Here is a 22,528-nt window from a genome sequence, read left to right as displayed (position 1 = left end):
GAGTATATCATACTTGCAACTACAGATTTATTACAGCCAAAAAGGATACAAATGAAGAGATACAGAGGGAGAGGTCCGGGAGTGTTCCCAACGTGGAGCTTCCATGTCCCAAGGGATGGGCTACCCTCCCAAGAGCAGATATTCTCATCAACCAGGAAGCTCCCTGAGCCTCCATGTTCAGGGATTTTTATCAACCAGTCCTGCATGATAGGTTAATCATGGCTTCTGAGGCTAGTGGCTACTGGCCTTCCAGGTGAGTCTTTTCTGGTCTGGTCAGCCCCCACTTGCCAGCACAAATACTCAAGTGTGGCCTGGAAGTCCTAGACCAAGGCACCCCAGTTATTTCAAGGGTTATTTCTCCAGAGCCAAGAACAAAGGCCATCTTACTGAGGGTAAAACTAGGTCTTTTATCTCACAGGGTCTTTTAGCAAATTTCTTTCAAATTCAGTTTTAAAAGGACACAATTAAAAAAAAAAAAAAGACCCAGAAATCTAAAATTGGCTTAACTTAAACCAGAAAAATCAAGCTGCTTTGGATCCTGGGTACTGTCCCTTTTGGCCAGTGATCACAAGTCCAGTTTTACTTCCATGCTACCTTGTAGACTTTTGGCTAGTTTTCCTTATATATCCTCTAGACTGTATAGGCTTAGTTACCAAGAATTTCTTCGCCCAAAGCTAAAGAAATAGATTTAACTGGTACCCTTTTCTATCTCTACCCTGAGAACGGCCTGGTTGTACATATCTAGCCCTAAGTTCTCTCAGACTAGAAACAACAGATTTCCAAAGTTACTGACTCCTGTTCACCCAGAAATAGGGGCTGAACAAATTCTTTTATAAGGATCAGCACAAAGCTGGTTCCTATGAGGTGGAGGTTAAAGATATCCCAAATGTCCAACTTTTCCAAGCTGTTGTACTGCTACAACATCTCTAACATCATCTACTTCCTCTTCCCTCAGAACTCTCCCTCCAGCCCTTGGGTTCCCTAATTTGCTGCAACATCTCACAGAACTCGTGACCGTGAACCATATCAAGGAAATAGTCCACATGGCTGTGGAGGCTGGCAAGTCTCAAACTTGTGGGTCAGTAGGCTTCTCCTGACCTAGGGGGCTGCAGGGGCTGACAAACCCAAACCCCCAAACTGGCAGGTCAGACCACAGGCTGCTGGCTCACGAGGCTGTGGAAGCAGTGAATCAGGTCACATGATAGGCTGATAAGCCACTGGCCTGAGGGGCTGTGGAGGCTGGTGAATCCCAGGATCAGGTCAGACAGCAGTCCTCTGGGGAGGTCAACTGATCACAAATTGGATGCGGGATCCAGATGCACAGAGGGAGAGCCTCTCCAGGACACACACATGTATCTTAAATGCAGCCCACATCCCAGGGAAGGGCGTAACTTTCGTAAGGGTGGGGCTTGAGTCACACCCTCATGCAAGGCTGTGACCCAAGACACACCTTATACCAATCCTGCCTCATCAACATGTAGAGGTCATGATCCACAACACGTAAAACGGAGGACAACCACACAGTACCAAGAAACATAGCCCAGCCAAGTCGACATATAACCTCAACCACCACAGGTTCCATATACCTTACTGCATAGTTCCACTCAATCACGGTATGAGTCACAAAGACCATGGCTAGAAGGGCCACATTAAGTAATTCATTGTACCGCAGAAGCACAGAGGAAGGAGGGAGAAAATTGGGTTGGTTATCATCAATAAATATTTATCTACAACATTTAGGAAACACTAATCTAGGGATGGAGCCCTGGTGGCATAGTGGTTAAGAGCTTGACTGCTAACCAAAAGGTTCTCAGTTCAAATTCACCAGCCAGTCCCTGGAAACCCTATGGGGCAGTCCTACTCTGTCCTATAGGGTTGCTACGAGTCAGAACCAACTGGATGGCACCTAATAACAACAACAATATACAGGTGAATCATATGACATATGAACTACATATACATACATATTCTGACTCACAGCAACCCTACAGGACAGAGTAGAACTGCCCATGGGGTTTCCAAGGAGCAGCTGGTGTATTCGAACTGCCGACCTTTTGGTTAGCAGTCCAGCTCTTAAGTGCTGTGCCTCTAGGGCTCCAATGAACTATATATATATATATATATATATATATATATATATATATATATATATATATATATATAAAAAAAACAAACCCAGTGCTGTCGAGTCGATTCCGACTCATAGTGACCCTATAGGACAGAGTAGAACTGCCCCATAGTTTCCAAGGAGCACCTGGCGGATTTGAACTGCCGACTTCTTGGTTAGCAGCCATAGCACTTAACCAGTATGCCACCAGGGTTTCCAACTAACTATATATGTTGTTAATGCCATATCTGACCTTTCATATATGCTACTTATTATTTTATCTGTGTTTTCCTCACCAGTTCGTAAGTGTCTTCAAACTTTTCAGAACTATGATTTTGATACGTCTTATACAGTTCATTATATAAGACATATCAAAATCATAGTATAGTTCATTATGTAAGACATATTAAAATCATAGTTCTGAAAAGTTTGAAGACACTTACAAACTGCTGAGGAAACACAGATAAAATAATAAGTAGCATATATGAAAGGTTGAATATGGCATTAACAACATTTTCTAAAAACAGAGAGAGATCTCTTTGAGAAACATTTTACAAGGCAACAGGTGCTGGGCAAGGAATGGTATGGATCTAAGAGGTCTGTTAGAACACGTATGGACATTAAAGAAAAATCAGCAAATACTTATTGAGTTGCTATTATGTTGAAGATACCATTCAAGTAACAAAGAAACATAAGGCATGATACACGCCATCAAGGGACGTCCAATCTTATTGGGCTCTGCACCTACCATTCCTTCCTTGGAGTTCTTCCCATTGCCTGCCAGCCCCAACCTTGCTAACTTAGTGCTCTCACCTCAGATTAATTCCCCTGAAGAGCTGTGATGGCACCACACACCCAACTTTCATAGTATTTACCATCAGTGCAATTTTTCATTACTCGTGAATTTATTTCACTAACGTCTGTTTCCCTCACTAGGCTGGGATACACGTCAGTGTTTGGTCACCAGTACAGCTCAGCACCTAGCGTGGTGCCTGGCCTGTATAGATGCTCAATAAATGTAGTGGAAGGAAGGAAAGAAAAGAGAGAAGGGGCCTGCCTAAGGTTCACATAACTAGCACACAGTGCAGCTGGTATACCTTGTTCAACAACCATAAAAGATTTAGATAATGCGTCTCATAAGGCATGGCATAAAAACTGTTAAAAAATAAACAGACAATAAATACCACTATTTTGGGGAGGCAGAGTTCACTCCCACCCATAAAGGCCCAGGGAAAGTTTACACAAGAGTTGTGGTTCAAGCTTAGCATTGAAGGACAAATAGCGTTTAAATAAGCAAAGAGAAATAGGATTCTTTATAGGTAATACAGCATGAGCAAAAATATAGTAGGAAGAAAGCACAAGGCATATTTAGGGGATAGTGAACAAACCTAGAACAGAGGGCTTTATAGGTGAATAGGTTGAGAAGGTAAGGGAAAGTAATAATGGAGGGACTGAATTCAGGCTAAAGGGCTTATTATTATTATTTAGGCAGTTGGGAGTCTTTGAAGGTAACTGAGGAAGGAAAGAATTGAATTTAAGTACTGTTTATGAATATCAGTGTGGCAGTAGGATTGAGAAACAGGAGATACTAAAACAGTTAAGAAATTTGCAAAAACTTAGGGGAAAGGTGATTGCTAAAGATCCTAATATTGTACAGGTGTCCAATACACATCATTAAAGAGAGTTGCTGAGGGTCTGGACTGAGGTTTAGGATGCATGAAAGGAAAGGAACAGATTCAAACAAAATTACAAAGGAAGAAATATAAACAGCATTTAGGAAAAACAAAGTGATTAAACTAGTCAAAGAGTTCCAGCAGCATCTGGAAGGCATTATGCTGGGTGAAATTTGTCAGTTACAAAAGGACAAATATTGTGTAAGACCACTATTGTAAGAACTCAAGAAACAGTTTAAACAGAGAAGAAAATATTCTTTGATGGTTACAGGAGTGTGGAGGGAGGGAGGAAGAGGGGTATTCACTAACTAGATAGTAGACAAGAACTATTTTAGGTGAACGGAAAGACAACACACAATACAGAAGAGGTCAGCACAACTGGAATAACCAAAAGCAAAGAAGTTTCCGGAATAAACGGAACGCTTCGAAGGCCAGCATAGCAGGGGCGGGGTTTGGGGACAATGGTTTCAGGGGACATCTAGGTCAACTGGCATAATAAAATCTATTAAGAAAACATTCTGCATCCCACTTTGGTGAGTGGCATCTGGGGTCTCAAACACGACCAAGTGGCCATCTAAGATGCATCAGTTGGTCTCAACCCACCTGGAACAAAGGAGAATGAAGAACACCAAAGATGCAAGGTAATTATGAGCCCAAGAAACAGAAAGGGCCACATAAATCAGAGACTGCATCGGCCTGAGACCAGAACTAGATGGTGCCCGGTTACAACTGATGACTGCCCTGGTAGGGAACACAACAGAGAATCCCTGATGAAGCAGGAAAGCAGTGGGATGCAAACCTCAAACTCTCAGAAAAAGACTAGACTTAATGGTCTGACTGAGACTAGAAAGACCCCAGAGGTCAGGGTCCCCAGACCTTCTGTTAGCCTAAGACTGGAACGATTTCCAAAGCCAACTCTTCAGACAGGGATTGGACTGGACTAGAAGGAATTTGACTGTGTGGGTCATAACAAATTATGGACAACACTGCGAAGAATGGGAATTCCAGAACACCTAATTGCGCTCATGAGGAACCTGTACATAGATCAAGAGGCAGTTGTTTGGACAGAACAAGGGGATACAGATTGGTTTAAAGACAGGAAAGGTGTGCATCAGGGTTATATCTGTTCACCGTATCTATTCAATCTGTGTGCTGAGCAAATAATACAAGAAGCTGGGCTATATGAAGAACGGGGCATCAGGATTGGAGGAAGACTCATTAATAACCTACATTATGCAGATTACACAACCTCGCTTGTTGAAAGTGAAGAAGACTTGAAGTACTTACTGATGAAGATCAAAGACCACAGCCTTCAGTATGGATTGCACTGCAACATACAGAAAACAAAAATCCTCACAACTGGGCCAATAAGCAACATCATGATAAATGGAGAAAAGACTGAAGTTGTCAAGGATTTCATTTTACTTGGATCCACAATCAACACCCGTGGAAGCAGCAGTCAAGAAATCAAAAGACTCACTGCACTGGGCAAATCTGCTGCAAAGGACCTCTTTAAAGTGTTGAAAAGCAAAGATGTCACCTTGAAGGCTAAGGTGCACCTGACCCAAGCCATGGTATTTTCAATCGTATCACAAGCATGTGAAAGCTAGACAATGAATAAGGAAGACCGAGGAATTGACACCTTTGAATTGTGGTGTTGGGAAAGAATACTGAATATACCATGGACTGCCAAAAGAATGAAAAAATCTGTCTGGGAAGAAGTACAACCAGAATGCTCCTTAGAAGCAAGGATGGCGAGACTGCATCTTACATACTTTGGACATGTTGTCAGGATGGATAGGTCTCTGGACAAGGATATCATGCTTGGCAAAGTACAGGGTCAGCAGAAAAGAGGAAGACCCTCAGTGAGGTCGACTGACATAGTGGCTGCAACAATGGGCTCAAGCATAACAATGATTGTGAGGATGGCGCAGGACTGGGCAGTGTTTCGTTCTGTTGTGCACAGGATTACTATGAGTCAGAACCAACTCGACGGCACCTAACAACAACCGTCACCTAAGATAGAAAATTATACTGGTGAGGACTTAGCTTCTTGGTTCAAGTAGACACATGAGACTATGTGGGCAGCTCCTATCTGGAGGGGAAATAAGAAGGCAGAGGTGGGACAGAAGCTGGCTGAATGGATATGGGAATACAGGGTGGAGAGAAGAAGTGTGCTGCCTCATTAGGGGAAGAGCAACTAGGAGTACAGAGCAAGGTGTATATAAAATTTTGTATGAGAGACTGACTTGGTTCGTAAACGTTCACTTAAAGCACGAAAAACCAAAAAAAAAAAGGAGTTCCAGCAGGAAACACACTCAAAGGGGTAACTGAACATGGTTTAATGAAGGGATTATTTACAAAGGTGTGAGCAGGGTTAATAAACCAACAAGGGATAGTGATGCACCCAGGGACTTGAAACAGTAGGAAGCTATTACCACCCTTGACTCTGAAGGGACAGTTATCGGGAGCTGTTGATGGCTGTACCAAGGGAGAGGGTTACAGATCCAGCAGGAACGATGGCTTTAGGTAGAGGAACCCAGCCACCAGCGGAGACCTCCTGCTAGTACCTCCCACTGTCACAAGAATTCAGAGGGCAAGGAAGACTAGATGATACTGCCTATCAAGGTTAACACCCTGGAGCACAGAACAGGGCAGAAGAGATGGAGAGTGAATCTGGAAGGGTAATGAGACCACAGAGTATCCTGGCTAAGAATACTAGGAATAAGTGAGAAATATGTTCTTCCCCTAGCCATTGGCTTTCAAAGGATGGAAATCTAGGGGCAGATAGTAAAAGCGGGAATTAGGAAGGATTTTGAGTAATAGGTAAAGAGATAATGAACAGTTGAGCATTTGAAATAATTGGAGCTCTTTCAGGGAGAGGTGAGAAAACGAAATCCCTAAACCCAATACAAAAAGCCCATATTGTGATGCTTCTGTCCCAACTAGAAATAGTAACAAAAGTCAGACCTCTCTGTCTACTCCAATTTGTTTTGCAGGACTCCAGGCCCCTGTTCATCGCCTAACTATCCACATCACTCTTCTGACATCAGTGACCCAAGCTTAGTTTCTTTTAATTAGCTGTTTCTCTTTTCATTATTTGCCCAAATTTGGTGCCTCCCACCTTTCTACTAGGTCAGTCCTATAGGGACAAACTGGTTGTGGTCTTTCTGCCATACTACCTAAATCAACTGTCATGGGTTGAATTGTGTCCCCCCCAAATATCTGTGAACTTAGCTAGGCCATGGGTCCCAGTATTATGGGGTTGTCCATTTTATGTGATTTCCCTATGTGTTGTAAATCCTATCACTATGATGAAATGAGATGGACTAGTGGCAGTTATACTGATAAGATATACAAGATCAGATGGTGTCTTAAACCAATTTCTTTAAGAAATAAAAGAGAGAAGCAAGCAGAGAGACAGGGGGATCACATACCACCAAGAAAGCAGCACCAGGAGCAGAGCATGTCCTTTGGACCTGAGGTTCCTGCGCTGAGATGCTCTCAGACCAAGGGAAGACTGATGACAAGGACCTTCCTCCAGAGCCGACACAGAGAGAAAGCTTTCCCCTGGAGCTGGCACCCTGAATTCGGAGTTCTAGCCTACTGGATTGCGAGAGAATAAACTCTTCATTAAAGCCATCCATTTGTGGTACTTCTGTTATAGCAGCAATAGACGACTAAGACATCAACCCAGTCATAACCTTTTCTTAGTTAACCCTGACATCTACCTCACACACCCTCTACTTTCTGGGACTCAGTCTTACTCATCTACCACTGGCAGACGAAAAGAATAAATCAGAAAGAATCACCATAAGACAGACTATCAGAAAGATTCAGACAAGAGATCAGTGAGAGGAGTGAGAGAGGGAAATCAGAAATCGTAATCAGCATTTTATCTGGTGGTTAGCAGCACAGTGGTTAAGAACGTTTTGGGTCAGACAGTCCTGGCTTTGAGTTCCAGCTCTGCCACTTGCTGGCTATGTGACTTAGGTAAATGATGTAATGTCCACAAGCCTTGGTTTCATTTGTAAAGGTGAGCATATCTACCTTACATGAAAATTATTTAGCACAATGCCTGGAAAATTGCAAATAAGTACTGAACACACCTATTATAAATTACAGTCCTCATTACTATTATTTGTGTAATGATATGCTGCCATAGTATATATGGCCACTCTACTGCAAAAAAAGCGGTTCAAAGTAATTCTTGATCTAAGGCATATAATAACACCGAGGCATATAAAAAGACATACAGAGAGATGAAAATGAAGATGGCAAGAACAGGATTAACACGGTTCATCCAAAGGATAAAGGTAAATTGTAGGATGGAGAAGTGGAGGTAGTCCTGAGAGCTGCATTCAGATTGGATGGAGTTGGCTCCTTTGCTTATGCTAGTCTAAAAGACGTCCCCTAGGAAACAGGGCCAATCTGTCAAGTATTTGCTGAACATTTACCATGTGCCTAATACTGCAATAAATTAGGAGGAATTGAAAAAAATGTAAGGATAAAATATATTCCCTGCCCTCAAGAACCTTACAATCTCTTTGACAGGATTATGAATACAATCTAAATAAAGTAACAAATTCTGTGATGCTGACCGTAAGTGCAGTAAGTGACCACAGAAGCGAAAGAGCTAGTGGGGTGGAGTGCTTGGTGAGGAATTCATGAAAGTAGGGTTGGGGTAGGGTAGGAGGAAGGGGCAGACCTTGAGATAGGTGAAGGATATATGAAAGGGAAGAAGACTGGGAGTTGGGGGCACTCCTAGGATGACACTCGAAGTATGACGAATATCGAAAATTAAACTGTTAATGAGCGCCTACTATAAGTCTGGTAACATGTTAGATGCTGAGGCACAGAAAGAACAAGATAATCTCTATTCTCAAGGAACTCAAGGTGTCCTGATGAAAGACTAGGAGAAACAAACAAAACAATTATTACAAAGCGGTGTCACAAACGCTATAATAAAGGTATGACCAGGGAGTTATGGAGCACTGAGATGATAGGCACTGGGTAGGGCTTTTATGTAGCAGGACAGGGTCTTCTGTGTGAGTGATCTTCAAGAGCTTAGACATCCTCTCGTCTCCCCGCCCCAGTCCGTCTGTCCTCAGTTAGTACAGAACAGGCATCTAAATCATACTGTGATGGCGAAGTGGGTTGAGGCCCAGGATATACTTCTGGCCTGAAGGACTGAGCAGATGTTTGCCAGGGTGACTGGGGAGGAGAACACAACCTTGGCAGAAGGAATAACAAATACTGAGACATGAGAGCATGAAATGACTTAGAAACTGTGTGAAGCTTCCCCGTCTCCTTTCCCATTCCCTCCACATAGGGCTGCCAGATGAAATAAAGGCTGTCCAGCTAAATCTGAATTTCAGATAAATAACGACTAACTAAAAAATATATAAGTATGTCCCAAACACTGCACGTGGCATACACATGTTGGGTCCCTTCAACTCATCCTAGCTCGGTCCCAGGAGCCACAAAACTCCCGGGATTACCAGCGAGGGCAGAGTAAAGCCTGAGGGCCTGAAGGGTGTAGCCACAGCTCCGGCTCCGTAGCGGGGGTCTGCCTTCACTGACGAATTCGGACGAGAAGGGGTAAATTACTCACACACAGAAAAAACAATCCTGCTCCCCTCCGTAAACATCCCAACCAGCGCCTACCTTCCTGGCAAACGGATGTTGTCCACCTCGGGGACCGGAAATCCCGCCCCTCCGGGAGGAAGGAGTGGAAGTGAGAGAGCCAATCCAGATGGAGGTAATTCTTCGACTGGGGCTACGGAGGATCCGGCGCCAAGGCAGAAACCGGAAGCAGGGTGGGGGCGGAGCTTCATGCCGGAAGCGATCGGCAGGCCGCATCGGTTGGCATCCTAGCTGGTAGGGGACGGACCGGCAAACTGAAATGGGGAACCAAAGCGAAGGCTAGAGGTTCGAAGGCACTGTACAGCTGGGGCTGAGCGACTGTCGCTCAGTAAGATCACGGGCATGAGCAAGCACTGGGGAGAATGGTTCCTGAATGTGCGGGTACCCCCCGCCGGGGTGTTTGGTGTGGCTTTCCTTGCCCGAGTCGCCCTGGTTTTCTATGGGGTCTTCCAGGACCGGACTCTGCACGTGAGATATACAGACATCGACTACCAGGTCTTCACGGACGCCGCGCGCTTCATCACGGAAGGGCGCTCCCCGTATCTGCGGGCCACGTACCGCTACACCCCTCTGCTGGGTTGGCTCCTCACCCCCAACATCTATCTCAGTGAACTCTTCGGAAAGTTTGTCTTCATCAGCTGCGACCTCCTCACCGCTTTCCTCTTATACCGCCTGCTGCTGCTTAAGGGGCTGGGACGCCCCCAGGCGTGTGGCTACTGTGTCTTTTGGCTGCTTAACCCCTTACCTATGGCGGTATCCAGCCGAGGCAATGCGGACTCGATCGTCGCCTCCCTGGTGCTTATGGCCTTGTACTTAATAGAGAAAAGACTCGTCGCGTGTGCCGCTGTATTTTATGGTTTCGCGGTGCATATGAAGATGTACCCGGTGACCTATATCCTTCCCATAGCCCTCCACTTGCTTCCAGACTGCGGCAATGAAGAAGGCCTCCGACAGTCCCGGTATTCTTTCAAGGCTCGTTTGTACGAATTCCTGAAGAGGTTGTGCAGTCGGCCTGTGCTGCTTTTCGTTGTAGTTGCTGGACTCACGTTTTTTGTCCTGAGCTTTAGTTTTTACTATAAATACGGTTGGGAGTTTTTGGAGCACACCTACCTTTATCATCTCACTAGGCGGGACATCCGTCACAATTTCTCTCCGTACTTCTACATGCTGTATTTGACTGCAGAGAGCAAGTGGAGTTTTTCTCTAGGAATTGCTGCATTCTTGCCACAGTTCGTCTTGCTTTCAGCAGTGTCTTTCGCCTATTACAGAGACCTCATCTTTTGTTGTTTTCTTCATACGGCCATTTTTGTGACTTTTAACAAAGTCTGCACCTCCCAGTACTTTCTGTGGTATCTCTGCCTTCTGCCTCCTGTGATGGCACGAGTGAGGATGCCTTGGAAAAGAGCTGTCGTTCTCCTGATATTGTGGTTTCTAGGACAGGCCTTATGGCTAGCCCCTGCATATGCTCTTGAGTTTCAGGGAAAGAACACCTTTCTGTTTATTTGGTTAGCTGGTTTGTTCTTCCTTCTTATCAACTGCTCCATCCTGATTCAAATTATTTCCCATTACAAGGAGGAGCCCCTGACAGAGAGAATCAAATACGACTAGTACATGCTCCAGATCTGCCAATTCCATCTATTCTCAGTGTTCGTGTGGACCAGAAGAGAGTTTTCGGAATCTCTTTTTGAACAACACTCTATGAAAGTTCAGTTTGAAGCCTAAAACCCTGTTCCAACAGTAATTAAAATGAGTGTTTGCCTTATCTAGAAAAAGGACTCAATAATTGAGGTCCACCCTCTAGGAAATCTTAGGACTCATTTATCTGCAACATGATGGGGAGTAAAAGCTACTTGTTCAAAAATGAAAAGGCTGCTAAATGGCTCTTGTAGAAAAAGAGAGGAATATAGTTAGAGAAAGAAAATCTAAGCCAGTATTTGTTCCAGTTATACTGTCCCACTGTTTTAAGCTGCGTCTTGGCTTCTGACCCCCACTTTTTCTTTCTAAAGCTTTCCTGACAGACGTGAAAACTCACAAAATGTCCTAAACTGCATCTTTTAGGTATAAAGTGTAAAATAATACTACCTTGCTTGGGTTGGGAAAGTTGTTTAATTTTGTATTAAAAATGGGGGTTTAGGGGATAAAGAACCCAAAGAATTTAAACTGTAATCATGTTTTATATATTTGTTTTATAATTTAGTTTTTCAGCGCTTAGCCCCCATGATGTTTACCATTTAGTTTTATACAAAAAGGATTAAATTTAAATTCATCCATCTTTAAACCTAAGGTTTAAATTTTTTAAAATATCTCACTTTTGATGTTTGAGGACCTTAATAAACACACACCAAACTATTAGGATATTTTAGTACACTTTTACCCCTTTGCTTTTAAGTTTCTGATCACTAAAAATTCTTCATCTAGAAGTTAAGTTAGTAAAGTGTTGTGAAAATGAGTATTAGTAGATTTTAGGTGATACAAAATTTAATTGTGAGGCATTTCCCAGCTTAAAAACACCCCCATTTATGAAAATTCCATGATAGAAACAGGGAACTGCTCAGAGGCTCCTGGAAAACATAAGTGTCCTAAAGAGCCACTGGTGGTTTAAACTAGGAAACTGGGGGAGAGGCTGTGGAAGTGAACGTATGGGTACAGAGCTGGTTTCCTGATCACTGTGTGTCAGGAAAAAATGCTTGCTGAATTTCAAACAACAACCTAAAAAAGAATTTTTTTTTTTAAGCGTAGCCCATCTATGTTGGGGACTCCCTAAAACTCTAAAGTACTGTAGCAATATATGAGTATGATTTTGTGATTGTGGTTTAAAAAGATGAGTAATTTAATAACATTTTCTTTCACAGTTAAAAAAAAAAAAAAGAAAAGCTCCAGAGAAGTAGTATATTTCATATCAGTTCAAGCCTAACAAAAGGCCTTTGAGAATAAGAGATCCTTTGTTGTTGTTAGGTGCTGTTGAATAAGTTCCAATGCACAGGGACACTGTGTACAACAGAACGAAGCACTGCCTGGTCCTGTGCCATGCTCACAGTTGCTATGCTTGAGCCCATTGTTGCAGGCACTGCTTTGATGTATACTTTTGGGACCTACAATTAGAAAGAATGGACACAGGCTGCTGTTTGGGTGAAAATACCAAAGTTACTTAGCTACTGAGGGCAATGTCCCACATTAGGTCTAATTGTGAGCGCTCTTTGCCTCTGCTGTTCACTAGTGTCCTTCTAGCCTTGGCATTCTTACCTTCTTTTCTTTGTAATACTAAAAAAAATAAATTGATAGAGAGGGGGAGGAGGGTGGAAACAATGAAAAATTTCATCGTCTCCATATAATTGTCTTTTTTTTTGTATTCCTGACTTTTTAATCAGTCATGGGTATAGTTTTTAAGTCTCTGGGTGGTGCAGATAGTTAACACGTTCAGCTGCTAGCTGAAAAATTGTTCAAGTCCACCCAAAGGTACATCAGAAGAAAGGCCTGCTGATCTACTGCCAAACAATCAGCCACTGAAACCCCTCTGGAACGTAGTTCTACACCCTTTCCATGGGGTCGCCATGGTGGGAGCTGACTCCGTGGCAACTAGCAACAGCAAAGTATTTCCTTCATTTTATTTTCGTCTTATTTTTTCCTTTGACAGTCTAAGCAATTTTTCTTTTTGGTGGTTTACTCTTCATACTTAGCATCGAAATTCTGAATGATATCTCATCACACGGATGCTCACACGATAAATGCGTTATTCTTCCACTATTATACCTTCCAGATTGCTTCCAGTTTTTAATATTCTAATAAAACTAAGCGTTCTCCATGTTTTAGATCATTCCCTCATGACATTCATTTCCTTATGACGTTCTTAGAAGTCAGTAGAATTCTGATGGGGCCTTTGGAGGGAACTTCAGATCTTGCCCTGCAAGCAATTCTCTACCAAAGAACTGTAGGCTATTTTTAAGAGATGCTGTTTTATAGGTTATAAAACATTTAGTAGGTTAACTCAAGAAAAGATTTTATTTGTTCTCTGGTGCCGGCGGGTGGGAGGTGGAGATTTTTATCATTGCTTTTTGGAAACCCTGGTGGCGTAGTGGTTAAGCGCTACAGCAGCTAACCAAGAGGTTGGCAGTTCAAATCCGCCTGGCGCTCCTTGGAAACTATGGGGCAGTTCTACTCTGTCCTGTAGGGTCGCTTTGAGTCGGAATCGACTCGATGGCAGTGGGTTTGGTTTTTAGTTTTTGTATTTTGTTTTCGTAAAATCTCTATTTGTCTTTTTTTCGCTTGCAATCGTTTTGGTTTCTTTATTAACCTTAAATTGTAGAACACTTTGTCTTACATCCTGCATAATTCTTTTTGTTCTTGCACCAACTCTTAGGATCAATATACCTATTTTACAGCTAAGCATTAATCAGCATAAGAGAGAGAGTTCTGAAATAGTCTGTATGAACAGAAGGGACTAGTTAACTTATTTTCCTCTTAGTTGCTTTTTGGATGGCTTCAAAATATGATCCCCAAATACTCCTAGATAAATTTCATGGACTAAGCTCATTGGAAAGACTAATACTCTACCTTCTCCCTCACCAAAAAAAAAAATCTTAAAACCATAGATTTTAGCTACTTTTCACCATCTGGGCTGAATAACTCTAAGTGACATAACGTTGCTTCAGAAGTTTTGTAGAACTTGTCTTTTAGTTACTTATGGCTGAATATTAATCTCTTCAACATCAGCTGCTGTCTGTACTACCTTCCCTACCCCGGGAATCCCAGGGTGGCGCAGTCAGCTAAGTGCTCAACTGATAGCCGGAAGGTTGGCTGTTTGAACCCACCCGGAAATGCCTCAGAGGTCAGACTTGGCGATTTGCTTCCGAAACGTCACAGCCTTGAAAACCCTATGGAGCAGTTCTGCTCTGCACACACGGGGCTGCCGTGAGTCAGGATCAACTCAGTGGCAACTAACAACACCCGCACCCCAACCATTTGAACTACGAGTGAGAAAAGGAAAGAGATGGAAATTTTCACCTGGAATAATTCCTAAATGCAGCCTCTTGATCCTCTCCCTGCCCCATGCTGTATTATGAGAAAATTTAAATACTACGCATTACTCACCTCTAAGGTCAGCACTTAACATTTTGCTGTATTTGCTTTATTTATATATCTTATTATTTATATATATAATTTTTTTGGAATTGTGTGAAATTGCCAGTATCATTGAACTTCACCACTAAATGCATCAGGATGTATCACCTAAAATAAGATCTTGCAAAACCATACTACTGTTATACCTAAGAAAATGAGTAATGCTCATAACACAATTTAGAAAAAGAGGAAGACCCCAAACGAGAAGAAATTGACACAGCGGCTGCAACAACGGGCTCAAGCATAACTAATTGTGAGGATGGCACAGGACCTGGCAGTGTTTCATTTTGTTGTATACAGGGTCGCTGAGTTGGAACTGACTTGACAGCACCTAACAACAATAACAACAATATAATTTAACATTCTGTCCATTTTCCCATTTCTCCAATTGTATTTAATCTTAAAGAACACACAGTCTTGGATCTCAAAGGGTCATTGGAAGAAAAAGCATGGTAGATAATGCATAATTAATCTTGGATCTTTTCTTAAGCTAGAACTAACGGGATTTACTTTCCAGTAAAGTTGAACCTCTAAATACTTCTTTTGCACAGTTCTCCCTATCTTTCTCTTAAGAAAACATAAGATGGTAATTATACCTGACAAGTTTCCATATAAAATATTATACAGTACATACCTGGGTTCTTACTTAATATCTATACCCTCTCCACCCCCGCCCCCCCCCCCAAAAAAAACAGTTGACCTTGATGATGGTAAATTCTGGCTTTTCATGATTCACCAATTTTTTTTTTTTAATTCTGCAATATATGGTCTAATTTCATTTTCACAGCAATACTTTCAAGTCAGTATTCATACTCCCATTTTATAGATGAGCAAAGAGGCTCAAAGATTAAATGACTTACTAACAAATGCAGAGCTCAATTTGAAGTGAGTTTTGCCTGACTAAAATGTCATGTTTTTCCCATTATATAATGTTTTCAATTTTTCCAAAGTACCCAGACACAGCAGATGAAGATTGCTGCAAAATAAATGGCACTCAAGCAAGTTCCTTCCCCAATCATTTTACCTCTCCTAAACTTTAAAGGGAGCCCTGGTGGCACAGTGGTTAAGAGCTTGACTGCTAACCAAAAGGTTGGCAGTTTGAATCCACCAGCTGCTCTTTGGAAAGCCTATGGAACAGTTCTACTCGGTTCTATTAAGGTTGCTATGAGTCAGAATTGAGTCGACAGCAACAAGTTTGGTTTGATTTCTTTAGTCTTTTAAGAAGGAGCCCTGGTGATGCAGTGATTAAAACGCTCTGCTGCTAACTGAAAGGTCAGCGATTTGAACTCACCAGCCACTCCGAGGGAGAAAAATGTGGCAGTCTACTTCTATAAAGATTACAGCTTTGGAAACCCTAAGGGGCAGTTCAACTCTGTCATATAGGATCACTATGAGTTGGAATTTACTTGGTAGCAGTGGGTTTGGCTTTTTTGGTTTTAATCTAACGTATTTGCTTGAGAGGTCTCTTGCAGCTGTGCAAAAGCTCTGTCATTCCCAAAGTTTTCATTTTTAATAACACCCATCCCATTCCTAAACCTGCTCTCACCAAATTGAATAATTTCTTTGTTACTGACTTCATCATGCCCCTTTCTCCATAGTGTGGTCTAAGTTATTTGCTGAACTACATCTTAGCCCAGCTGTTTGTAAATAAAGCTATGGGAATTATGTGACTACAGTCTCCAGAGGAAATAATCATTGTTAAATTCCTCTTGCCCTGCAGTGTACATTCATACAGTTAAAAATTATGTCCTAGACTGATGGTGTGGTATCATAGATCACGTACTCAGGTTCAAATCCCAGTGCAATGGTGGTTCAGTGCTGGAGTTCTTGCCTTCACTTGGGAGAACTGGATTGAATTCCTGGCCAATGCATCTCAGGTACAACCATCACCGATCTCGGTGGCGGCTTGTGTGTTGCTAGGATGCTGAACAGGCTTCAGCGGTGCTTCCAGACTAAGACAAACTAGTAAGAAAGGACTGGCAATCTACTTCTGAAAATCACCCAATGAAAACCCTACAGATCACAATAGTCTGATATGCAACTGATCAGGGGGTTGGTACAAGACTGGGCAGCCCTTGTGTATGGGGTGACCATAAGTGGGGGGCCGATTCCGTGGCAACTAGCAACAACAAACCTTGGGCAAGATTCTTACATCTAGTTTTCTGATCTGTGAAATCGGGATGATAATACAATCCTAGAACTGTTGTAAGGATTGAACGAGTTAATATATCCAAAGTGCTTATGCTGACGCAGTACAAACTTCTCCCCCTTGCTCGCCAGTGTTAACATCTGTACAATAATCTCCTTTACGGACGGACCTACTGAACACTAGACTTAAGCCTTCTTTCCAGTCTAATGGATATAGGCAAGGGGCTGGGTCTATACTAAATGATTGTTTTAGCTACCTGTTACTGTAAGCTTTATTCCTTCTAATCTTGATCTGGTTCTTTGAAAAGACGGTACTTACATGTCTAAATCTATATACAGATTCTTCAGATGTCTGATTGCAACTTGATGGTTTTGAATTTGTATATTTCTGTCATGTTAGCTGACTCTAAGCAGTGGAGGTTTGTTCATGCCCCGAGTTACACAGCATTTCTTTTCTTCATTGTCTTGAGGGGTCATTCAAGGGTTGGTGTTCTGTAAATGGGAGCACATGTCTTCTGCCTGGCTCAGAAGCATCCGAACAGCACAAGCATTTATTCAGCGCAGATCTGGGAGAACCATTCATTTAGTCAAAGCAAGCATTCAGATTCATTATCCTGAACAAACCCCAGACTAAATGGGAACGTTTCTGGCTGCTCAGACACTTTGCTAATTGCCATGTCTGCTATGTAAAATGAAATGACACTTACAGTGACTATTTAAAAATAACTTGGAGCATGAATATTTGAAGCTCCGTTCCTTTCACAAAGGAAAATTTTTGACCTTCTTTGCTCTCCATTCATTTGGCAATTATTTATAGACCCAGGCCCTGTGCTAAGTCATGTAACAGATGAATAAGACAAGGCCCATGCTCTTGAAGAGTTAACAGGAAAGACAGAAGGACAGCCCTGCTAATAAAAACTGTATGAAACTCCTTTAAATTCTGCATCAGTGCTGTGGTTTTTAAAATGGAACATATTACTATTTTATAGATAAGAAAACTGAAACTCAGAAACAAGCAACTTTCCAAGGCTAAACAGCTGGTTTATGGCAAGACCAGCCCTGGACTCCTGGTCTTCTGAGTCTATGTCCAGTGATCTTTGTTTTCAGCTCTTTCTTCGTGGAACGTAATGACAGGTAATTATAGTGAAAAACTCTGTTCATTTAGCAAATGTCTATTCAGTATTTTCTATGTCCAGGCATTGTTCTAGGCATTGTGGATGCAGCTGAGAGTGGGGCAAAGACCCTGTCTTCACAGAGCTTATATTCTTATGGGGAGGCAAAGAATAAACAGATATATGTTTGTGGAGATTGTCATAAAGAAAAATGAGGCAAGCTTAGGAGGTAGTGATGGCAGGTGAGGAGAGGGGACAGGGTGCTAACGGGGTTAGACCTCTCGATGACATGGCACTTGAGCAGAGGAGACCTAAAGGAAGTGAAGACATGACAGCCAGGCAACCACCGAGGGCAGAGCATACCTTGCTGAGTGAAAAGCAGCCTGAGGGCCCTGAGATAGGAATATCTTCAGTGTGTTTAAAGAATAGCAAGAAGGTGAATATAACTGATTAGAATAAGTAAGGAGCTGCCAGAATCTAACTCACAGCATCCAGCAAAACAACATGATACTAACTGAGAAATACTATTAACATTAGTATTTCTACTGGCCTATAATACAGTGTGAAGCCCTGGTGGTGCAGTGGTTAAGAGCTTAGCTGCTAACCAAAAGGACAGCAGTTCAAATCCACCAGGGGTTACTTGGAAACCCTATGGGGCAGTTCATCAGTTCCATCAATTCCTGGAGCCTTGTTTTTCACCAATGCCTTCAGAGCAGCTTGGACTTCTTCCTTCAGTACCATGGGCTCCTGATCATATGCTGTCTCTTCAGATGGTTGAACATCGACTAATTCTTTTTGGTATAATGACTGTGTATTCCTTGCATCTTCTTTTGACGCTTCCTGTACATACTAAGTACTCGAATATTTACCTGTTTTCCTTTAACACTGGGTAAGCACTGGGGGCCTTCTTTGAAACCACTCTGCTTAAAGTCACTCAGTGACCAGTCATGCCTTTGATAATTCTTAGCTTAGCTCAGAAGACCTTTTAATGATCTGGCTCTTGCCTACATCTCCAGCTTCATCTTCCACCTCACCCCACCCTCAGCCTTACCAAATTATTCCACCTCCTCACGCCTTTGCATCTGCTGTTCCCGTGGCTAAAATGTCTTCCCATTCTCTCTGTGTCCCTCTTCAGCTCCTGCTCCATTCAAGGATGGCCTTTTCTGCGAGACATTTTCTGATATGGTGCCTCTGTTATGGTGCCGATCACATTGTTCTGTAATTCCTCATTTGTATGTCCATGACTGTGCTATCCAAACTGTAAGCTCTCTTGTGGGCAGGGTTTATTTCTTATCCACTGATATTGTTTTCCTGTGGCTTTCCCAGAAACAAGCGAGGACAGACGGAAGTCCCCACCATCACTGAGCTGCCGGGAGTGCCATGCACTCTCCCAGGTGTGTTGAATGGACTTGTACGCCAGTCTGTCAAATGGAAGGTGGGGCGAGTAGGCTCCTTTGGACAGTGTAAATGGTGGCAGCTGAGTAAAAGAAAAGAAAGCAGTTTCTATGCGCCTGTCATTTCTAAATGCCATCAGTATCCACCGAATTTTCTAAGCTAAAGTCTTATAATCGCCTCCTATTCCTTCTTCTGCTTCACTTGCTGCCAGTCCCCCGCCTAATCAGTCACTAAGTCCTGTCAGTGGTATCTTTTAATGTCCCTGGAGCCTGCTGGCATCTTGCCACTGTCATTGCCAATTCGACAGTTCAGGCCCTCGTTATCTCTCCTCTGGAATCAATATATCCTGGCTGGTGTTCATCCTTTTCCATCTCTTTTGCCCTTCATTCCACCTCATCTATCCTCCCCACCGCTGCCCAGGTGTGCTTTCCAGTGCATATCTGATTCTGTCACCATCCTGATAAAAGCATCCTCGGGGACTCCGTGACCTGCAAGACAAAGCCCAAATTCCTTAGCATCCTCCATCTTGTACCAACTCACCCTACTCAACCTCGCTCTAGCCCCCTGGAAAACGTTCATCTTTCTGAAAATATAGCTCTAGCGAGCCTTTGTGCCGTCTTACTGCCTCGTCTGCTCTCTCCTGTCCTTCAGATGAACGGCTGCTGATTTTTCAAGACTCAACTCACAGACCCCTTCCTCTATGAAGAGGCAGGCAAGGTGAGCTTACAGAGAGAGAAGATTAAGAAGAGTAGGGCCAGAGTTGTAAGATTTGGTAAATTATCTCTATTAATGCACTTCCTATATTTTATTACAGTTATTTGTGCATTTGTCTGCTTCTCTCAGAGTCTGTTAGCTCTCGGAGGACAAGCATGTGTTTTGTGTTTATATCCTTGGCAGACGGCATTAAAAAACAACAACAACAACAAAAAAAAAACTTGTTGCCTTTGGGTCAATTCCAACCCATAGCAACCCAAGAAGACAGAGTAGAACTGCCCCATAGGGTTTCCAAGGATCGGCTGGTGGATTTGAACTGCTGACCTTTTGGTTAGCAGTGGTAAGTGCTCAGTAAATGATTGTTAATAAACGAAGCAGGGGTGGGGAGCATACCAATGCTTACTGAGCACCTATTAAGAGCCCATGTTCTATGTGCTTTTCACACATCATCCCATTTAATTTAATCTTCAAAACAACCCTTTGGATAAGTGTTATTTGCTGACAAGGAAACAGGCTCAGAGGGGATACTTTTTTTTTAAAGGTCAAAGAGCTTGTCAGGGATATAGCTAGGGCTGGAAACTAGATCTATCTGACTGTGAACTTCTCCTCTATAGAGTGGTTCTCAGCCAGGGCAGATTTTACACCCCTCTCTCTCTTACCCTGGGGACGTGTGGGAGTGTCTGGAGACATTTGTGGTTGTCGCAACTGGCGGGTGCTACTGGCATCTAGTGGATAGAGGGCAGGAGTGCTGCAAAACACACTACGAAGCATACGACAGCCCACAGCGAAGAATTATCTGGCCCAAATTGTCAATAGTGCTGAGGTTAAGGAACCCTGTTCTATATACCATGTCGACTACAATAAAAAGCATGCACTCAAAATAAATGTAACTGTGGGCAGTCAGACTGGGCTGGCAAGAAGCCCGAGGGTCTTGGAGTCAGTCATGAACCACTGGCATTGATGGAAAAAATAAAAAAAGGTCATTCTGTCCAGTCTCTGACCTGGCTCCAACGTTACGGTTCTTTCTGTGCTGTTTCCACCGAATATTTCTTCTCCTCTCCAGTAGATTCTAGTTTAGCTTGGAAAAGCCAACCCAGAGAGCTCCAACATTTTCAAACCTCTTTTCTAATAAGAAGGTAGAGTCAGCTGCAGGTTTCAAATTGACAACGTCTCTAGAACCTGGGAACAAGGCCAAAAATGTCACCCTCTGAAACTGACCACAACAAAAAAGTAGATGAGATTAATTGCTGTGATAATCTTCCCAGGAAATAACCCACTTAAGAAATTCTTGGTAAGTGTGCTGCTGATAAGCCTTGGTGGTTTCCTAGCCTCAGCTAGGGTCCAAGAATGCCTCCCCATGAAGGAAAGCATTTAAAAGGTAACCTCTGTGAGATAAACTGTAATCTAGGAAACTGAAAGTATCTGTCCTGGGGAACTGTCCTAATGGAGGAAGTTTTTAATACCTCATAAGTGTAACTGCCTATAACTGTTGGAAATTCTTTTCTTTTTCTCTCAGCACAATAAACCCTAAGAGTGAGGAGCCAAGTTTGTTTTATTGGTATCGCTGGCAGCAGAGGCCTGGATGAATCATAGCTAGAGAAAATCGGGCATTAATGATGGTGTGTGTGTATACGGGGGAGGGTGGTCACAGTGAAGCCATTCTTAATCCGGAGTCCAAAAACTTTGTTGAATGCAAAATTGTGTGTGTGTGTGTGTGCATTTTTCTGTGAAAAAGGCCAATAGCTTTAACCAAAGGGGTCCATGACCTCAAAAGAGTGAAGTCCCCTGCTCTGGTGGTTGGACCACAGCTGGTGGGGACAGTTGCCTGGGAAGAAGATAACCCAGGGAAGGCAAGGGAAGTGAGGTCCTCATAGGGGAGAGAGGTTTCCTTTTCAGAATTCAGATCAACTGATTTATTGCATCAGCCTGTGTAAACTCAAAGCCCCGTCACACATGTCGATGGTTCTCAATTTTCTCACACAAATTGGGAGCCCAACATGCAGTAGAGAGGTGAGCTGTAAGCAAACATGAGGACAACAGAAATCCAGCCTCAAGGATGCTCAAGGAAAGTGCGAGGGAAATGGGAAGATGTGGAGAGAATGCAATTTGTGTGTGCATGTGGGTGCACGCGTATGTGTGTGTGTCTGTGTGTGGGAGAGAGAGAGAGAGCAAGAGATCAAGGGTATAAATATTAAATTGTTCTATGTGCACCAACATCCACACAGATTTTAGAGTTTGCAGATGCCCTGCAGTAGCTGACAGTCATCAGTAAGAGAAGGGTACGTGAGGCTGAACTCTAGGAAGCTGTCTGGGAAGTTAACACTGGGTTCCTCATTGTGTTAGTTCAAGTCTTTTCAGCTGTGAGCTATAAAGACCAACTCTGGCCAACATACGTATTTAAAGAACACTGAGCCGTTCATAAACTCCAAGGAGAGAGCTGAGCAAAGAAGGGACTAAAGAACTTGGCAGTTTGGGGACTTCCCCAGCAAGTGGCCCAGCTCCAGTGACCTCAAGTCTCCAAATCTGTATGTTCAGGTTTTTTTAATTTAACTTTTGGGGCTGGTCCCAGAGAAGAGAAAACTATGAGCCAAGGAGTCCCCCCAGTTGTTGCTGAA

The 22,528-nt window shown here is 42.9% G+C and overlaps 2 protein-coding genes across 3 annotated transcripts in view; one reads left to right on the top strand and one right to left on the bottom strand.

Moving 5' to 3' along the window:
• Window positions 1–9,463, bottom strand: part of KCNJ9 (potassium inwardly rectifying channel subfamily J member 9) — a 63,864-nt gene extending 54,401 nt beyond the window's left edge. The window contains exon 1 of the mRNA XM_049880950.1: window positions 9,448–9,463. The gene's annotated coding sequence lies outside the window, so the exon portion shown is untranslated. The remainder of the gene's footprint in view (window positions 1–9,447) is intronic.
• A 147-nt stretch (window positions 9,464–9,610) lies between these two features.
• On the top strand, window positions 9,611–18,267 carry PIGM (phosphatidylinositol glycan anchor biosynthesis class M). 2 transcript variants are annotated; one of them, XM_049880938.1, is made up of 2 exons: window positions 9,611–14,521; window positions 17,682–18,267. In XM_049880938.1, exon 1 carries the CDS (start codon window positions 9,769–9,771, stop codon window positions 11,032–11,034), a length of 1,266 nt encoding a protein of 421 aa, XP_049736895.1. In that variant the 5' UTR covers window positions 9,611–9,768; the 3' UTR covers window positions 11,035–14,521; window positions 17,682–18,267. The 2 variants fall into 2 exon arrangements, with proteins under 2 accessions (XP_049736895.1, XP_049736896.1); XM_049880939.1 differs by lacking the exon at window positions 17,682–18,267 and having other exon boundaries at window positions 9,611–13,455; window positions 13,508–15,095.
• The last annotated feature ends 4,261 nt before the right edge of the window (window positions 18,268–22,528 follow it).

Source organism: Elephas maximus, chromosome 3 (assembly GCF_024166365.1).
Source record: "Elephas maximus indicus isolate mEleMax1 chromosome 3, mEleMax1 primary haplotype, whole genome shotgun sequence".
Taxonomy (NCBI): Eukaryota; Metazoa; Chordata; class Mammalia; order Proboscidea; family Elephantidae; genus Elephas; species Elephas maximus.
Note: the sequence above shows the minus strand (reverse complement) of the source record. Positions and strands in the feature narration are given on the sequence as shown.

Bases quoted from the DNA above. Each gene is read 5' to 3' on its own strand.
- PIGM (XM_049880938.1), top strand. From the start codon at position 9,769: ATGAGCAAGCACTGGGGAGAATGGTTCCTGAATGTGCGGGTACCCCCC.